The sequence below is a fragment of the Rousettus aegyptiacus genome, unplaced genomic scaffold (assembly GCF_014176215.1).
Source record: "Rousettus aegyptiacus isolate mRouAeg1 unplaced genomic scaffold, mRouAeg1.p scaffold_m13_p_4, whole genome shotgun sequence".
Lineage (NCBI taxonomy): Eukaryota > Metazoa > Chordata > Mammalia > Chiroptera > Pteropodidae > Rousettus > Rousettus aegyptiacus.
In genome coordinates, this window is record NW_023416307.1 from 49,354,648 (window position 1) to 49,370,585 (window position 15,938).

General features: G+C 42.0%; 1 protein-coding gene across 1 annotated transcript; it reads right to left on the bottom strand.

Annotated features, from left to right (window-relative positions):
• Positions 1 to 60: 60 nt before the first annotated feature.
• On the bottom strand, positions 61 to 15,101 carry APOD (apolipoprotein D). The gene is made up of 5 exons (XM_016135295.2): positions 14,977 to 15,101; positions 11,635 to 11,785; positions 7,102 to 7,223; positions 3,752 to 3,840; positions 61 to 544 (listed from the first exon to the last, which is right to left on the bottom strand). Exons 1-5 carry the CDS (start codon positions 15,018 to 15,020, stop codon positions 309 to 311), a joined length of 642 nt encoding a protein of 213 aa, XP_015990781.2. The 5' UTR covers positions 15,021 to 15,101; the 3' UTR covers positions 61 to 308.
• Positions 15,102 to 15,938: the final 837 nt, after the last annotated feature.

The window sequence follows — 15,938 nt, forward strand, 5'->3', positions numbered from 1 at the left end:
TAATCATTTCCAAATATAAGGTTATAATTGAAAACTCACAATAATTGATCCACTTCAGAATTTACCATGATCACAGCAGGTCAGCAACAAGTTTATTATTAAGCTCGCAAGGTAACAAGATAGTAAATGGCTAAGTGTTTGCGGCAACTTTCCTTAAGTTCCTCTCCACTGGCTTCCAAATTTCCCTTCTGGTATTTGCAATGATTTGCCGTGGCGTGTTGGTTTGTCTTTAACAGGAGTTGGTGGGGTGGGGGAAGCAAAGCAAAAGAAAGAACATGGGGTGAATGCAGCCTCATTTTAGAAACTCATTACAGAAACTCGGGGCAGTTTGACTGATCTGTGACAGTCATTTTCTCAATGTCAATGTTATTAGAGGTCAGGATATCTTTTAAATGGGTCACTGTTTCTGGAGGAAGAGAAGGGTTTCTTCCCAAGATCCAAATGTGATCTACGTGAAACGTCCAGACGAATGTGATACAGGAGTACACGAGGGCGTAGTTCTCATAGTCGGTGGCCAGGACCCAGTATGGAGATGAAGGCATCACTGAGAATCAGAGGAGGGCAGTGTTAGGAGGGATCAGAGCAAGAGAAACCGTCATCTCCAGCACCTGGAAGCCAGGCTCTGGGGTCTCGGTTCTTCTAGATCAGCGGTTCTTAATTCTGGCTTTATGTGGGAATCGTATGGGGGCTTTGAAAAATACTAGCTCCGACATGCCCCTCCCTGGATTCTGATATGGAGGCGGTTGGTGCTTTAAAAAGCTCCCTGGTGATTCTAATGTGCAGCCAGAGTTCAGAGCTAACATTCTGGATCCTCTCTGTGAGGACCTGGTATCGGGTTGGTCTCTGGAAGCCCATAGTAACTGGGGGGTTTGGCTGAAGCCTCTAGATTGACAGGCTGCACTTCACACTAGTGCATATAGAAGCACCATTTAGCTAATTGCAGTAAAGAATAAGGTCAGGGGACTAATGCTTTCTGAGTCTGTACTACCCAGCTTCTTCTAGAACTTGATCAAGAAAGGAGGCAGTGGCTGGCTAGCTTTGGCTCATTTGTTTTTCTTTCTGCCTTCCCTTCAAAATCCTCCCATTCCTGAGAATATGGTAAATCAAGCAGTAACAGGTTGTTAGCTCTTCCTTACAAAGGGCCTATGAAGATCCATTGGCTAATATCTGCATAACGTTGAAAGCCCAAGATTAAAGGGATCCTTAAGAGGAGAGAGGATTTACTCTCTCTACCTGAATCCAGAAACTTCCTCTGTGAATTTGACCTCCACAGCCAAGCTCCAAGCCAAGGAAAACTCATAGCACAGCTTGTTAAGGTTAAGTAGAAGACAGACCCACATGGAAGAAAGCTGTGTGCCGACTCCAAAAGAACAAAAGGCTTGGACACATATGCAGTCCTGAGTGATTTGCTTTGCTGGGTTTTAAGCATCCCACCCCCTCTACTCAAAAATAATCCCACAGTTTGCCAAGTCAAACCAGAGTTCAGCGGTTGTGAGTGACCAGGTGAAGCTGCTGGACAAAGAAAGCAGTGTGTGAGTGGTTCGAGTTTGGCTGGGGGTCAAGGACCGAGCTGGGTTTCAGGACCACACAAGAGGACTGGTCCAGATGACCACCCAGCAAGGTGCCTCCTACCTCTCACTTCCCACCTGTTCATAAATATGAAAACAGAAGAATGCTCGGAGGACATCTGGACGGAAGGCTGGACAGGGCTGCAGGGCCTAGACTGAGTGTCGTTCCGACTTACTTTTCTAGCACTGTTGGTGCCACTTGCTTGGCTCACTCGTGAGAGCGTGTATTCATCAAATATGTACTACCGTTGAACTTCAGCTGCTTTGTGTGTTTTTTGCTGGACTGAGAGTTCTACAGCCCTGAGTAATCAGGAGAAAACTCATCTTCCACCTCCTCTAGCAGCAGCAGCATTGCGTCCCACTTGCATACACTCAGGCAGACACATTCTGTCTTCCTCCCACAGGGTCTAGCGCTCAAGCATAAATTTGCTCAGATATTTCCTCTTAGTAAAGAAAACTTCCATGTCTTTATCAGGAAACTTTAACAGTCTCCTATTGCTTAGGGAAGGACCTTTAAACTCTCTAACACAGCATCGGAGGCCCTTCCTAGTCTTGCCTCCCGCTCCGTGGGCACGCCTATGTTCTAGGGTTTTTCTCCAGGTCTTTTCTCACCCCATTTGCTCCACTTGGAACATCCTTTCCCATAATCTCCCATACACCTGCAAAACCCAATGCAAATATCCGATCCCTTCAACCACAATAAATCTCTTCCGCCTCTGTTTCCCCAGCCAATTGCTCTGGCCGGTCCTTTAACTCCTGTCACAGGCTTCCTAAGAAGGTCGTACACATAATATTTGACCTTCACTGCCATCCCCATCCCTCATTTGAGAGTTTGGAGACCTAGGTTTTAGTCCCACCTGTTTGGTTGCTCATGGGCGCCATTATGCCAGCAGGAAGGTGGCTCAGTACCTAAGATGGCCGATGGCTCACGACCAAAGTTACAGCAGAGACTTCCTGGGCAGCGAGATCAGCCAAACAGAAAAGTCCTCGCCCTGTAACCCCACCGACATCCTGGGCCAAAACCTTTAAAAACCGCGCCTATACCCCAGACACGTGCAACTTCTCTGGCCCCTTTTCTCGGGACCAGTGAACCTCGCCCACAGACCCTAATAAAGCTTGTTTCATACCTCGCTTTGGCTCAATTTCACCCTCATTCTCGTCTCCTCCGGCCGATCACCACCTCTGCCTCTAATTAGTCCAGTGACCCAGTTTTTCTGCCCTTCAACTTTCTTATTTGTAGAAATAACAAGAGAAACTGACCTGTACAAATCCCTTTACAGCTCACAGAGCATGTGTTATCTAGTTTATCTTCACAACGCTGGGTGTAGATGTGAAGTTAATTTGCCCGTAGTCATATATGTGGGAGGAACTGTTTTCTCCTCCCAGCATTCCTATCTTGGTCTATAAAATAAAAACTTCCTCTTTGCCCCACTCTGGGGCCTGGATCAGAGGAGGAATGGAGGAGGAGGGTAGTGATTCCTCTTGCAGCTGGTGATTTTAATATCTGCCCCACAGATGGAGAGAGATGCTCCCAAGCACTTTTGGCATTAGAAAGCTTCACAGTTTTGAGCTGAATTCTCCGGTGTATCTATCACCAGTAAAACTAATATATGGTGCTTTCTCTGTTGCCTGTGTCCATTCCTCGCTTACCCCAGAACTCAGAGGGCAAATGCCTGTGGTTAAATCTCTCAAGGACCCCAACAATGTGGCTTGAAACTGGCAGACAGGGCAAGGACTCAAACTTACCTTCGCTCTTGCCGTCTCTTGCCTCCAAGGTTTTGTGCATGTTAGTTTTCCTGCTAATAACTACTAATTGTTTCAGGCCTCAGTTTCCTCTGGAAAACAAGACTAGATTGGGTCTCCTACTGCTCAAACACTGTGTGCTACAATCTGTGTTTCCTCTATTGAAATGTTCACTGTAGTTTTAGAGTAAATTGCCTGGGTGCTTGTCAGTATCCTCACTGGGATGCAACCTCCTCAGGGACAAGAGCCAGCTGTCTTCCTCATCATGGCATCTCCAGCACCTAGGCCAGTGCCTGGCATGCAGTAGGTGCTCAACAAATAACTATGCATTGAATCATTGTAGATGACACTCTGACGTGACATAAGTGCTCCAACCCAGGCCTCTGGTCTTTAGTTTGTCTATCTCCTGTCCCTGAAACCTTTTAAAAGTGGATACTTACACCAGAAAGACTTCACTCCCAGCTTGGCAGGCTCTGTGAGGTCGACCTGGGAGGCTTCACCTTCAATTTGATTCACGGTTCCATCGGGACTGCAGTGAGTTAAAAAAACAAACGAACAAAAAACTAAACTCATTGAAAGCCAAAAATCAATAAATGGCAAGATGCAGCACTGAGAACCATGGTGGCCGACATTGTGATTTCTGGTTAGAGAGGCTCTGGAAGGCAAGCTAGACTCTCATGCCACTCCTTTCCATTTTTTTTGTGACCGTCTCTTAGATCAAGCTGAGGAAGATGATCTTGGGGAGATGAGATGCAGGAATTGCGATTGGGTAATGTGTTAGGTCTTGCACTAGACTGTTTGCAATAGCCTGCAAGACCATTCCCTGCTCCCAGGCTCTGGAGAGAGAGGGAGTAAAAGAGAAGGAAAAAACAATCGAAACAACCCAATACACTGAGAATTCAGTTCTTTAAAGTGAATCACTTATTTAAAAATGAGACGAGCCCAAAGGAAAAAACAAAGACTGACTTGATTACTGAAAATACTACAAAACATGGAGTCTGGAGATCTGCAAGCTTTTTCTCCTTTTTGGGCTTCAGTGACCTCGTGTGACATCATCTGTCTCATAAAAGGGTTTGCCCAGCTGAACTCTGAAACCCCTTCCATTTCTGCAAGCTTCTGATTGAGTATGGGAGATTTCAACATAATTCAGGTAAAAGTAGGCAGTGAGCAAACATTTACCTTATTTTGTGATTTTCAGGTGTATCCAGGTCTCAGAGACATTAAATGTGAAGAAATGTGCATCATACAATTAATACCATTTAACATTTATGTCATTTCTTTCTTAGTGATATGTAAAATGGTGGTGTGTCTTAAAAGTGAAGGTCTTAGGTGAATGAAATACTTCCACTCTTCTGAAGGGAACTGGCCCCATTTCTGGATAAACTCTCCATGACCCCATGAACCCAGGAGAGAGAGGAATGGCCTGGGGTTGGAGGCTGTGCAGGAAGGGTGCTCAGACATTAGGGCACTCTCTTTAGGAAGTCAGGAGAGGATCTGCCTGTTCATTAGTCCTCAAGGGAGCAGACAAACTAAAACAAGAGCGAAAGTATATGTCAGAAAGTCAGTAGGCTATGGTTAGTGGTGATGGATGTCCTAGAAACCAGACAATAAGCACCAGGTAAGGGAGGTGGTAAATGTACTCTGATGGTCTGCATGCATTGTCTGTTTATCATCGAGTAGGGCCGGAGACTGTGCCCTGCTCTCTCACCTGGAATTTAGCCAGCCTGGGAAGATGGCCCCGTTTCTATCTGCATGCAGTTGCTTAGCAACAAACCAGTCCCTTCCCAGCAGGCTTTCCCCATTTTTAATATTATTTGCATTGTGCTCCAGAACAGCTTTTAAAACACTAGCCTCTGATCATAAACTCACAACTTGTTCATGGGAAAATGCATGAGTATTTTCAAAAGTAGCAGCAAATTAACGGTAACAGAGATATCTATGAAATGGTTACTATACGCCAAATGCTTTACATGTGTTGCCTCACTAATGCTCGCAGAGCCTTCTGAGGGAGGTGCTATGCTTATTGCCATTTTACTGAGGAGGACAGGGAGGCTGAGAGGGTTATTATAATTAACCTAAGATCATGTTTTTAGTAAGTGGCAGAACCAGGGTTTGAGACTCAGCAGCTAAACTCCAAAGCTTGAGCCCTTCGGCTCCCAGCCCTGTGCCAGCTACTTTGTCCTCAAATTCTTTGACACTGGCTAAGCGCGTTCTGCTCAAACTCTCTGTTGTGCCCTCCACTCACTCTGTAGTATTCCTAGAAGGAGAAACGAGACCATTTTCCTAAACTAGCAAATCTTTTTCCATGTGCACTTGTACCTTAACCAGGTGTGACCCTAGGGGCAAAGTGACCTAAACAGTCAGGCTCCTGGCCAACTCCAAAAAGAGAGGTAGCTGGGATCACATAGGTTTTGGGGTCTGTGTCATTGACTTTTGACCTTAGAATGGAACAAAATATTTGAAATGAAGTCATTGCTATTTTGGGGCCTACAAAATTCCTATAAGATTTTCTGGGTGTCTGCATCTCAATTCCTGGGCTCTGAAAAAGCTGGATTTTTTTTTTTTTTAGAGGTCCTCAATAGCCTTACTTTGTGTCTTAGGTTTATGCAGGGTCGAGAAGTCAACCCACTGTGTTTTGCTCACAGGAAGCTTAGAAGATAATAAGATGGTCTTAGAAAGCCCCTGTGAGCCTAAGTAACTTCCAGGCTGGCTTGTAGTTGTCTTCTTGGAGCTGAACATAATTCTCAGATCCTGTAGGGAACAGGAAGGACAACCCCTCTTCTCAGCCTTCCTTTCATCTGTCTTCAGTTTGCTTCACCATTTCAGTTTTTCTGGGATTGGAATCTCAGGTTTGTCACTTATAAGCTGTGTGACCTTTGGGAAAATTACTTCTCTGTACCTCGGTTTTCTCATCCATAAAAATGGAGTGAATAATAGTACTACTTCAGGGTTGTTATGGGAATAAATGTATATATATACATATATGTGTGTATGTGTGTATACACATACCCACATACATGTATACACATATATACACAGAATAGTGCCTTGCACATAGAAAATGCTTAATAACTATTAGTTACTGTTGTTTATTGTTGTCCTTACCTTTGTTGATGGAAGGTGGGTAAGAGCTTTTCTGAGGCTTTTTTAAGTTTGTGCTTTTCAAAATGTGAATTTGAGGATCAAATATCAATCTGTGAGAACCCTCAGGCTTAGAAAAGTATCTCTGTAGAATATACTGTTCACATAACTTAGAACGTGATTACATATGTATTTGATCCTTGTTTTATAAGAAAAGGAGTTTTCCAATAGTTAAAGCTGTCTGGAGATGAGATAAACTGTCATGGAAGGTGACGAGCTACCAATTGCTGGAAGCTTCAAACAAAGCTGGATGCCCTCTGTTAGTAGTTCATATAGAAAGGTCTTCTCTCTTGGTTTAGACATCTGACAAGGTTGTCCCTGGTGTCCTTTGCTACTAGAATCTCTATTTTGCAGTGAGAGCAGAAACTCTGCAGTTCGGGTCACTGTTGAGTTCCTAGTGCCTCTCACAGGGTCCAATACACAGTAGGTGGACAGCAAGTGCTCATGGAAATGAGTGAGCAACCTCTAGTCCCCGCTATCCTACCTGCCAAAAGCATTCATCTCAGGACCTGTTATGAGCAGACAGCCTAGGGCCAGAAATGATCGTGTCCTCCCTGAACTAGACTGCAAGGACACCCAGTCACCCCGGGGCAGCTCTCTGCAGGATCAGCTCAGGATATGCAAAGCCTTTGAAATCACAGCCACTCACCTCAGCTTCTGGTTTATCATTTTGATGTTTCCGTTTTCCATTAGTGAGTAGTTGGCTTGGATGCAGCTTCCCTTCTCAAAGCTTACTGGGATCTTCTCAATTTCATACCATTTTCCAAGGTACTGCAGAGACAACAACAAGCAGAGCAAACCCTGTGGCTCTCTGGGGACCTGCAAACTCTTCTCCATTGTCTTTCAGAGAAGAGCCCTTTCCTGGGAAGCCAGGAAAAATGGGCTGCATTGTTCCCAGTGCAACTGAGCAAGATTTTGATTTAAATGAGAATAAGTGAATCGGATGTGTGGACATTGGTTCAATGCCACATTCTATTCCTAAAGTGCTCTTTATTTAGATATGCTCAGTGACCCCTTCAGTCAGAACTGAAGGCAATGTAAGGTGCCATCTCAAACATTTTGATTCCACAAGGCATCTCTGAATTGTGTGCAAAGTCAGATATGTTCACTGTGGGGAGCTGAGACTCCAGAGCTGGTTGAATTCTCCTCACATGACCCCACGCAGGGAGTTAGTCACAAAGGCTTTTGGCAAATGATCAGGATTTGGAACGCCTGCATCATTCTTTCACGGGGGACTTTCTTTCAGTTCATAACTTCAGTGTACAGAGTCAGCTTTAAAGGAAGCACACAACTGTGTAGGTGAGGAAGGGCATCCTCCTGCTTCCATACCTTGCCTTGAATAGAAGCCACACCAATTTACGACCTTTATGCAGGACATTTTAGCAATAGCTAGCAAAACTAAAAATACATATACTCTTTGGCCCAGCAACTTCACTTCTGGGAATGTATCCACCTGGTAATAAGAAATGATGTACGTGTAAGATTATTTGTTGCAGCGCTATTTATAATAATAAAAAACAGGAATAAATCTCAGGAAGCATTATTAGCAGTAAATAAATGATGGCACATCCATACAGTGGAATGTTTTACATTTTTTAAAAAAAGAAAGATGTGCAATTATCTCCAAGATACATTTAATGAAAAAAGTCAGGTGCAAATAATGTATATATTAGGCTAGCTTTCATGTAAAAATTATCAGTTTTTTAGAAAAAGTTATTAGTTTTCTATCAATGCTATAACAAATTACCACAAGTTTACTTTCTTATAGCTCTGCAGGTCAGAAGCCTGACCTGGGTCTCACTGGGCTAACATCAAGATGTCGGCAGGGCTGTGTTCCTTTCCAGAGACTCTAGAGGAGAATCTGTTTCTTGCTTTACCCAGGTTCTTGAATATCAGTTTCTCTTATGTAGAAGAACCCTAGGAAGGATGAAGTATAACTATCTCTATTTGCAGATGATATGACTTTGTACATAGAAAACCTAAGGAATCCATACACACACGAAAACTATTAGAGCTAACAAATGAATTCATCAAGGTTAAAGCATACAACATCAATATACAGAAATCAAATATATTTCTACACTTACAATGAACATTCTGCAAGTGACATTGAGAAAATTCCATTTACAGTAACATCAAAGAATAAAATAGTTAAGAATAATTTAACCAAAGAAAAGTAGAAGTTGTACTCTGAAAACTGCAGTTTTGAAAGAAGTTAAAGAGGACTTAAGTAAATGGAAAGATATCTTAAGTTCATGAATTGGAAGACTTCAAATTGTTAAGATAGCAATTAAAACTCCCGACTGGCTTCATTGCAGAAATGACAAACTAGTCCTAAAATTTATATGGAAATGCAAAGGACTCAAAATTGCCAGACGAACAAAGTTGAAGACTCACATGTTCTGATTTGAAAAACTTAACTACGAAGCTGTAGTAATCCAGATTATATAGTACTGGCAGAGGGATAAACATATAGATACTGGAATAGACTTGAAAGTCCAAAAGTAAACTCTTAAATAAAAAAAATTAATTGATTTTTGACAAGGATCCCAAGACTATTCATTCAAAGGGAATATAAGAGTCTTCTCAACAAATAGTTCTGGGACAACTGAATATCCACAATCAGAAGAATAAGTTAGACCCCTATAACACACTATATATAAAATTAACTTAAAATGGATAAAAGACTTAAATGTAAAGTCTTACTTTTATAAAATGTTTAGAAGTAAATATAGGAGTAAATCTTCATAATCTTGGAGTAAATCTTCATAATCTTGGATTAGGAAATGGTTTTTTAAAATAAGACATCAAAAGCACAAGCAACAAAAGAAAAAATAGATAAATTGGACTTTATTCATATTAAAAATTTCTGTGCTTCAAAATACACAAGACATCAATAAAGTTAAAAGACAGTCTGTGGAATGGGAGAAAATGTTTACAAATCAGTATCTGATAGGGACTTGTATCTAAAATATATAAAGAATTCTAATATAGCAATAGTTAAAAGATAGATAACCTAATTTAAAAATGGGGAAAGGACTCAAATAGACATTTCTACAAAGAAGATATACAAATGGCCAATAAGCATATGAAAAGATGCTCAACATTATTAGCCATTTGGATAATGCATACCAAAACGACAAATGAGATACCACTGTACATCCACTAAAAATGGTTATATTTAGAAAAATGACAATAACAAGTATGGGCAAAGATATGAAGAAATAAGAATTATACATTGCTGGTGGGAATATAAAATGGTGCAGATCTTTTGGAAAATAGTCTGACAGCTTATCTAAAGATTAAACATAAAGTTACCATATGACCCAGTAATTCTATTCCTAGGTGTATATATATATATATATATATATATATATATATATATATATACATACATACCCAGGAAAACTAAGAACACATGTTCACCAAACACACACACACACAAACAAACAAGCAAACAAAAAAACCTTGGACATGAATGCTTATAGCGGCATTATTCCTAATAGTGAAAGAATGTAAACTATCTAAATGATGAGCAGATAAACAAAATGTGGCATAATTTATTGAGTAAAATATTATTCAGCAACAAAAAGGAATGAAGTTCTGATACATACTACAATACGGATGAAACTTCAACACCTTATGCTGAGTAAAAGGAGTCACAAAAGACCACATGTAATTCCATTTCTATGAAATGTCCAGAATAAGCAAATTTATAGAGACAAAAATTAGATTATTGGCTTCCTGGGGCAGATAGGGTTGGGGGAAATAGGGAATAACTTTTAATGGGTACGGGTTTCTTTTTGAGATGATGAAAATGTTCTAAAATCGATTGTGGTGATGGTTTTATATTGAATATACTAAAAACCATTGAAAGTGGAAACTACTTTAAACAGGTAAATTGTATAGCATATGGACTATATCTCAATAAACCTTATTTTCAACATTCTGCATTACTCCTCAAAGGACTTTTGTAAATACAGATTAACTATAATTTCCAAATGCAACTCAAATCACCTAGATTTTTTTTTCTATAAAGCCACCTGTGGACCACCAGGGTTGCCTGAATAAAGGGATCAGCCCTTAATAATTAATGGAGTAAGGCAATGTAGACTTCAGTGTACTGTATCTCGCCTTCCTACCTCCCCTGTTTGAGCCCTCTATTGACGTGCTCCTTCCCCATCCCCCTCAGACTTTGAGCCCTCTTCCCTCACTCCTCTACCCTGCCCCCAAGAGGTCCCAACACTCATTCACACCTAAGTGTGAGTGACTGATAACAAGGTCAATGTTACTATAACAAGTGCCACTGCCTCTACTAAGAGACTTTAACAGGGAGTGGCAATGGGCACCTTTAAGTCATGTCATCCAGTAGCTGCCTCTTTCTGTTGCCCATCCCCCGGCCATACAGATAACCAGTAAGGCTGGGCCTAACCTGAGGAACAAAAGCCAGAGAATGGGAAGCTGGTTATATCGATATCTCTTTAGTGCAGGTAACAAGAAAGCCCTTTGGGGAGTTCCGTCCTCTCCTAGGCCCTGTTTGGGTAATCCTTGGGTGTCCTGCCCTACCAAGAAGCCTAGCTTTGAATACTGGTCTGTATTCACCAGCTGTGTGACTATGCAGCTTACGAGCTTTCGGACATTCGGCTTCTTCATCCATAGAATGGGGACGAGATTACTGCAGCAGCTGCTGTCGATGCTCTGCCTGTGTCCTCTCAGCTCGCCTCTGGGTTTACCTCAGCCACGGTGGACAATTCCCATGCAGGCTGCCTCCGTGTCTCCTCTGACAGATGGCTTTGCCATGGGAGCTCCCACGTCTACTTGCCTTCATTTGCAAGACAACCTGAGGCGCATTCCACACATTCCCTCAGAGGATCCCCAGATCCCCAGCAGGATTGAACCCGTTGTTCATAGAGTAACCTGCTCCTGAAAGCACCATTTGTTGCTTTCCTGCCTTCTCTGTCTCACTTTCCCCACTTGCCCACTGTGCTTCCTGAGATCATCTTCCAGAAACTCCCTGCTGCCAGTTTTGTCTTGTCTCCTTTGAGAGAACTGTGGATAAGGTAAGTACCTACCCCCAGGCATGCTGTGGCCATCAAAGCACAGTAAGAGAACTGAGCCTTTGTAAGGTGCTTATTCTAACGGGAGACAATAAAACAAATGGGAAGTTAACCTTTTACCACACCTTATTCACATCGAAATTCTCCTGCACAGGAGGAGTTGGGCACTTCCCAAGATGGAATGCTTGTCCCTTTGCCACATCGAAGAGGCCAGCCAGCGCGGAAAGCAGCAGCAGTGCCGTCATCATCTTGGTGGCTGGGTGGCTGGAGATGGACCTGGAATTGGAGGAAACAAAACAGCTGGAGTCTTCTTACCAATCATTGGAGAAAGATTTCTGGGCTGGACGGTCCCTCTGTGGGCAATCCTCTCACTCAGTCATCTGAGCCCCTCATCCTCCAGGGCCACCTGAATTGTCAGCACTGCTGGGAGGCCTTCCTCCAGGACCTTTGCACCTCCATTGGAGCATGTTCTGCCTGGTATCGGGGTTCGTCGGATTTATTTTGTAACCTCTCCCGCTCACCAAATTAGGTATTTTTCAAGGGTGGACACTGTGTCTGTTTCTCCTTGAACTCACCCACGGAACCTCTCAGTGCCAGTCACAGTAGATACTTGAATGAACAGAAACAATGTGGCAGCAGGGGGACAGGCAAAGGGGGAAGAGATTGAAGCTGTCAAGGGAACCATTAGAGAGAAAAAAGGAAAACAAGCCATGAACAACATTTAGTGTCTTAGGTGATTCATAAGAGAAATGCCTCGCTGACCCGCCTCCCCCGGCCAACCCCCATCTTGCTGGGCTGTTTACCAACCCAGGAGTAGGCCTGGAAACCTTAACAGGGAGCCACGGAGCACTGGGGACACCAGTGTCACCTTGACTGGTTTTGAATTCTGGCTTTGCCACATACTAACTGTAACTGTGTCCAATTATGCTTTAGTTTCTTGGTCTATTAAGTGAGAATAACAATCAAACCTCCTTCATGAAGTTTTTAGAGAATTAAATGAGATGATTTAGAGGGCATTTAGAGTAGTGTCTGACACAAAGAAAATGCTCAATTAATGCTAGTTACTGTTACTACGAAAAGCAGAAACAAACGATTATTTCCTGAATTTCTTTTTAAAAAAATTTTTTTACATTCTGTTGGGGATATTTTTCATAGATGTGCAATTAACTAGAGAAGGACCGTAACTGGCATATAATTGTGCAACAAGTATTTTGGCCCAAAAGGTTCTTGGGGCAGTGGAAGCTGCTTTGAGGAGGGGCAGAGGGCAGGGGCGGGAGGCTACAGGGCTGTTGGCAGGGTATGAGTGTCTCGCTTGCTCCTTGCTTCTTTCACTGACTTGTTTTCAGTCTGTTCTCTTCCTTGTGACTCCTTACCTGTAGCTGTACAAGAGCTATTTCCAGCTCTTCGCTTCTCTCCCCGTGATGAGGACTGAATCAATGCAAGCAAAATGTTCTCAGATCTGAGCATTTAAAAGGATGTGTCATCGCAGGAATAATTATAACCACTTTATTATGAGTCTCTAAACCTTCAAATAACCTTTAATAATCAATAGCTTTTCTTCTGGAGGTTTCCTTGTTGGTTTGAAAAGAAAAATTGCATAATGAGTAAAAGCTGCCAGCAGGGGGCCAGGGGACCCCAGCTGAGCCCCTCTTTAGCAAGTTTGCAGTGGGACCACCTTCCTTAGTCTCTGAAGCTCAGTTTCCCACCTGCCCCTACCATCACATAAACAACATCCTTCTTTTAAACTTTCCAGGGATGATAGATTTGCAGAAACCCAGCCTAAACCCACAAAAATTTGCACCCATTTCCAAGAGGTTCTCAGAATCACTGGAGCTCTACTCTTGGCCACGCTCCCCCACCCCGGTAGGTGCCAAGTTCAGTGCCTATCCTCAAAGAATGCACACTCTACAGGGCCCCTCAAACTGTGCAGGACCTTAAAGGTCATTTATCCAACCCCTCCCCCACCCAGGTGTACAGATGGGGAAGCTGAGGCCTCGAAGGGCAGAGAGGTGGGACTTGGGCCCCATATCCAGCTCTCCGTTCTGCCACTGAACCATGCTTCTTTTTGCACACCACCTTTGGTGGCTTTCAATAAACACCTACCTTTGTTACCTGATGAATCTCATTTCACCATGTGACAGTTATACCAAAAGTTAGTTCCACATCTTATTCTGACAACTATCTTATTACAAAATGTTCTATTGGGGGCTGAAACATATTTTTTTTTTAGCTTTGTAGGAGGATTTCAGAGCAAGGTTAATTCCCCTTAATTGCATCTCTTTTAAAGATGCCTCTTTATTGTAGAAATTTTACTCCTATAGTTAAAATGTTTTGTGAGAGAAAGGGTTGATAGCATCCAAAATTTTGTGTGTCCCTTCTATTCTAAATTACATTATTAATATGTACCTATGGACTTAGGTATATATGATATATTTTTGTATCTTCTAATACAAATGGGAAGATTGACCTAACGAGGAAAGTTTAAATACTTTTAAAAATAAATGCAATTTATAGATATTATTTTGACCGAATAGTAAATAATTTAAAAACAATTCTACTAAAGTTACTTAGCACCTACCTTGGGCCAGTACCAACTCTGAGAATAACTGCTCACACTCACTAAATTTCCCCACCAAAAAGTCCAGGCCTTAGTATTTTCCATGTGTCATGCACCAAATCTTCACAACGTCCTATCTGAAAGAGTCCTACGCTGACATTCTCTTCATGCTCAGTGAAGTTTATTTGCCCAGATTACTTCCTGGTGAGCTGTGAAGCCAGAACTTATGCCTAAGAATCTGAACTCAACTCCTACTTGTTAGCTGGGACCTAGTCGCTGATCTCAAGGAGCTGCAGAGCATTAACGACCAGATTTTTAGATTTCATGTGATAAAATACAATACGTTTCCACAACGAGGTCTTGAAAACCCATTCAGCTATTGAATCTAATGAGAAAATGTATCTTCTGAAGAAAATATTTTTGTGCCATATTGTTAAGTTCCTTTTCTGGTCACAACCAATTCCAGTTCACTTTTCAGTTAGCTTTATTATAATGCACAGTTGGATAACAACTCCCTGATAATTCATTCATCTAATATAGTATTGGTGTGGAAAATGTTCTCATCATCTCGTATAGTATAGATGTGGGTGCACAGTGCCCCACTTAAAGCAAAATACTTTGAGGTGAGTCAACATTGGGTTGGTACCCTAGCTCTGGCATTTGTTGCCAGTCTTATCTTTAGCCTTGCTTAGAATATCTGAACCTCAGTTTCCTCATCTGAAAAATGGTGCTAACAATATCTATCTTGAAAAGTTGTTTGAGGAAAAATGAGACTAACTCTGTGAAGCTACTGGCACAAGCCCTCAATCATGTTATTATTTTTAGCTGAAAAGAGGCAATTGAAAGTCAACACAATTTCTATTTTTAGGCATTATTTATCATAAATGAAAATTAAAACTATAGTACATACCTTTTTTTAGTCAAGATGTAGGCAGTTTCCACATGCAAAATCATCCGATTTGAGATGCCTTGTCTTTGGTAGTTGGCTTCTCCCAAGTTATTTTATAAGCTTCATCAGGTCGCTGATGTTCAATTTTATGCATGCCACACCCCTACAGTTCAGGAAGGCTGGCCTAAAAGCTTAGCTCTGTATAAAACACAAAGATAGAATGTTTTGTCCATCTCCCTCCCCCAATTTCCTTCACAGCTGCTCCCTGAAGAAGAAACAACGAGATATTGTTTGTGTGTGTATGTGTGAGAGAGAAAGACAAAGTGTATTTCATTCAAAACATCTTTTTTTGCTATGTGGATTTTCTAATTTAATTTTCTTAGACTGCATTTTTAAGTTCCAGTAAGATGAGCTGCAACATGTTTTCAAACATCTGGTATTTATTTTTCATTTTTGTGTAAATGAAAAATCAACAATCTCATTTCCTGAAATGGAACATGAATTCCACCCAATGTGGTCCCTAGCCTGGAATGTGGCTCAAGCAACAGCGTGAAAGTTAGAAATTGGAGGTGGCTTTCTATGTGATCCTGGGCAAGCCACCCACTTCTCTGTCCCTCAGTCCCCCCGCTGTGAAGTAGAGACTGTCACTTCCATCTCCACTAGAGCTGGGGGTATAGTGGAGATAGCAGTTCTATAACATTTAGGGCTAAAAGTTGAGAATGCCAAAGATGTCTTCTGGAGCAACTCCCTTCAGGACCTTTGATGACCCTCCCAGTTACATATTCTAGGAGACCTATTGCTGTTTGGGGTGGGGGTTGGGGGTATAGATTTAAGTCCAGGGGTACTTCTGGTTGAGCATCACCTTTCTCTATGGAATAAACAGCTTTGACTCTTATGAATTGGATTTTATGCCTTTCAGATAGGTGGGAGGTATTTTTAGTGGCATATAGATAAGACAGTATATTTATAGCAGACTTAGATCC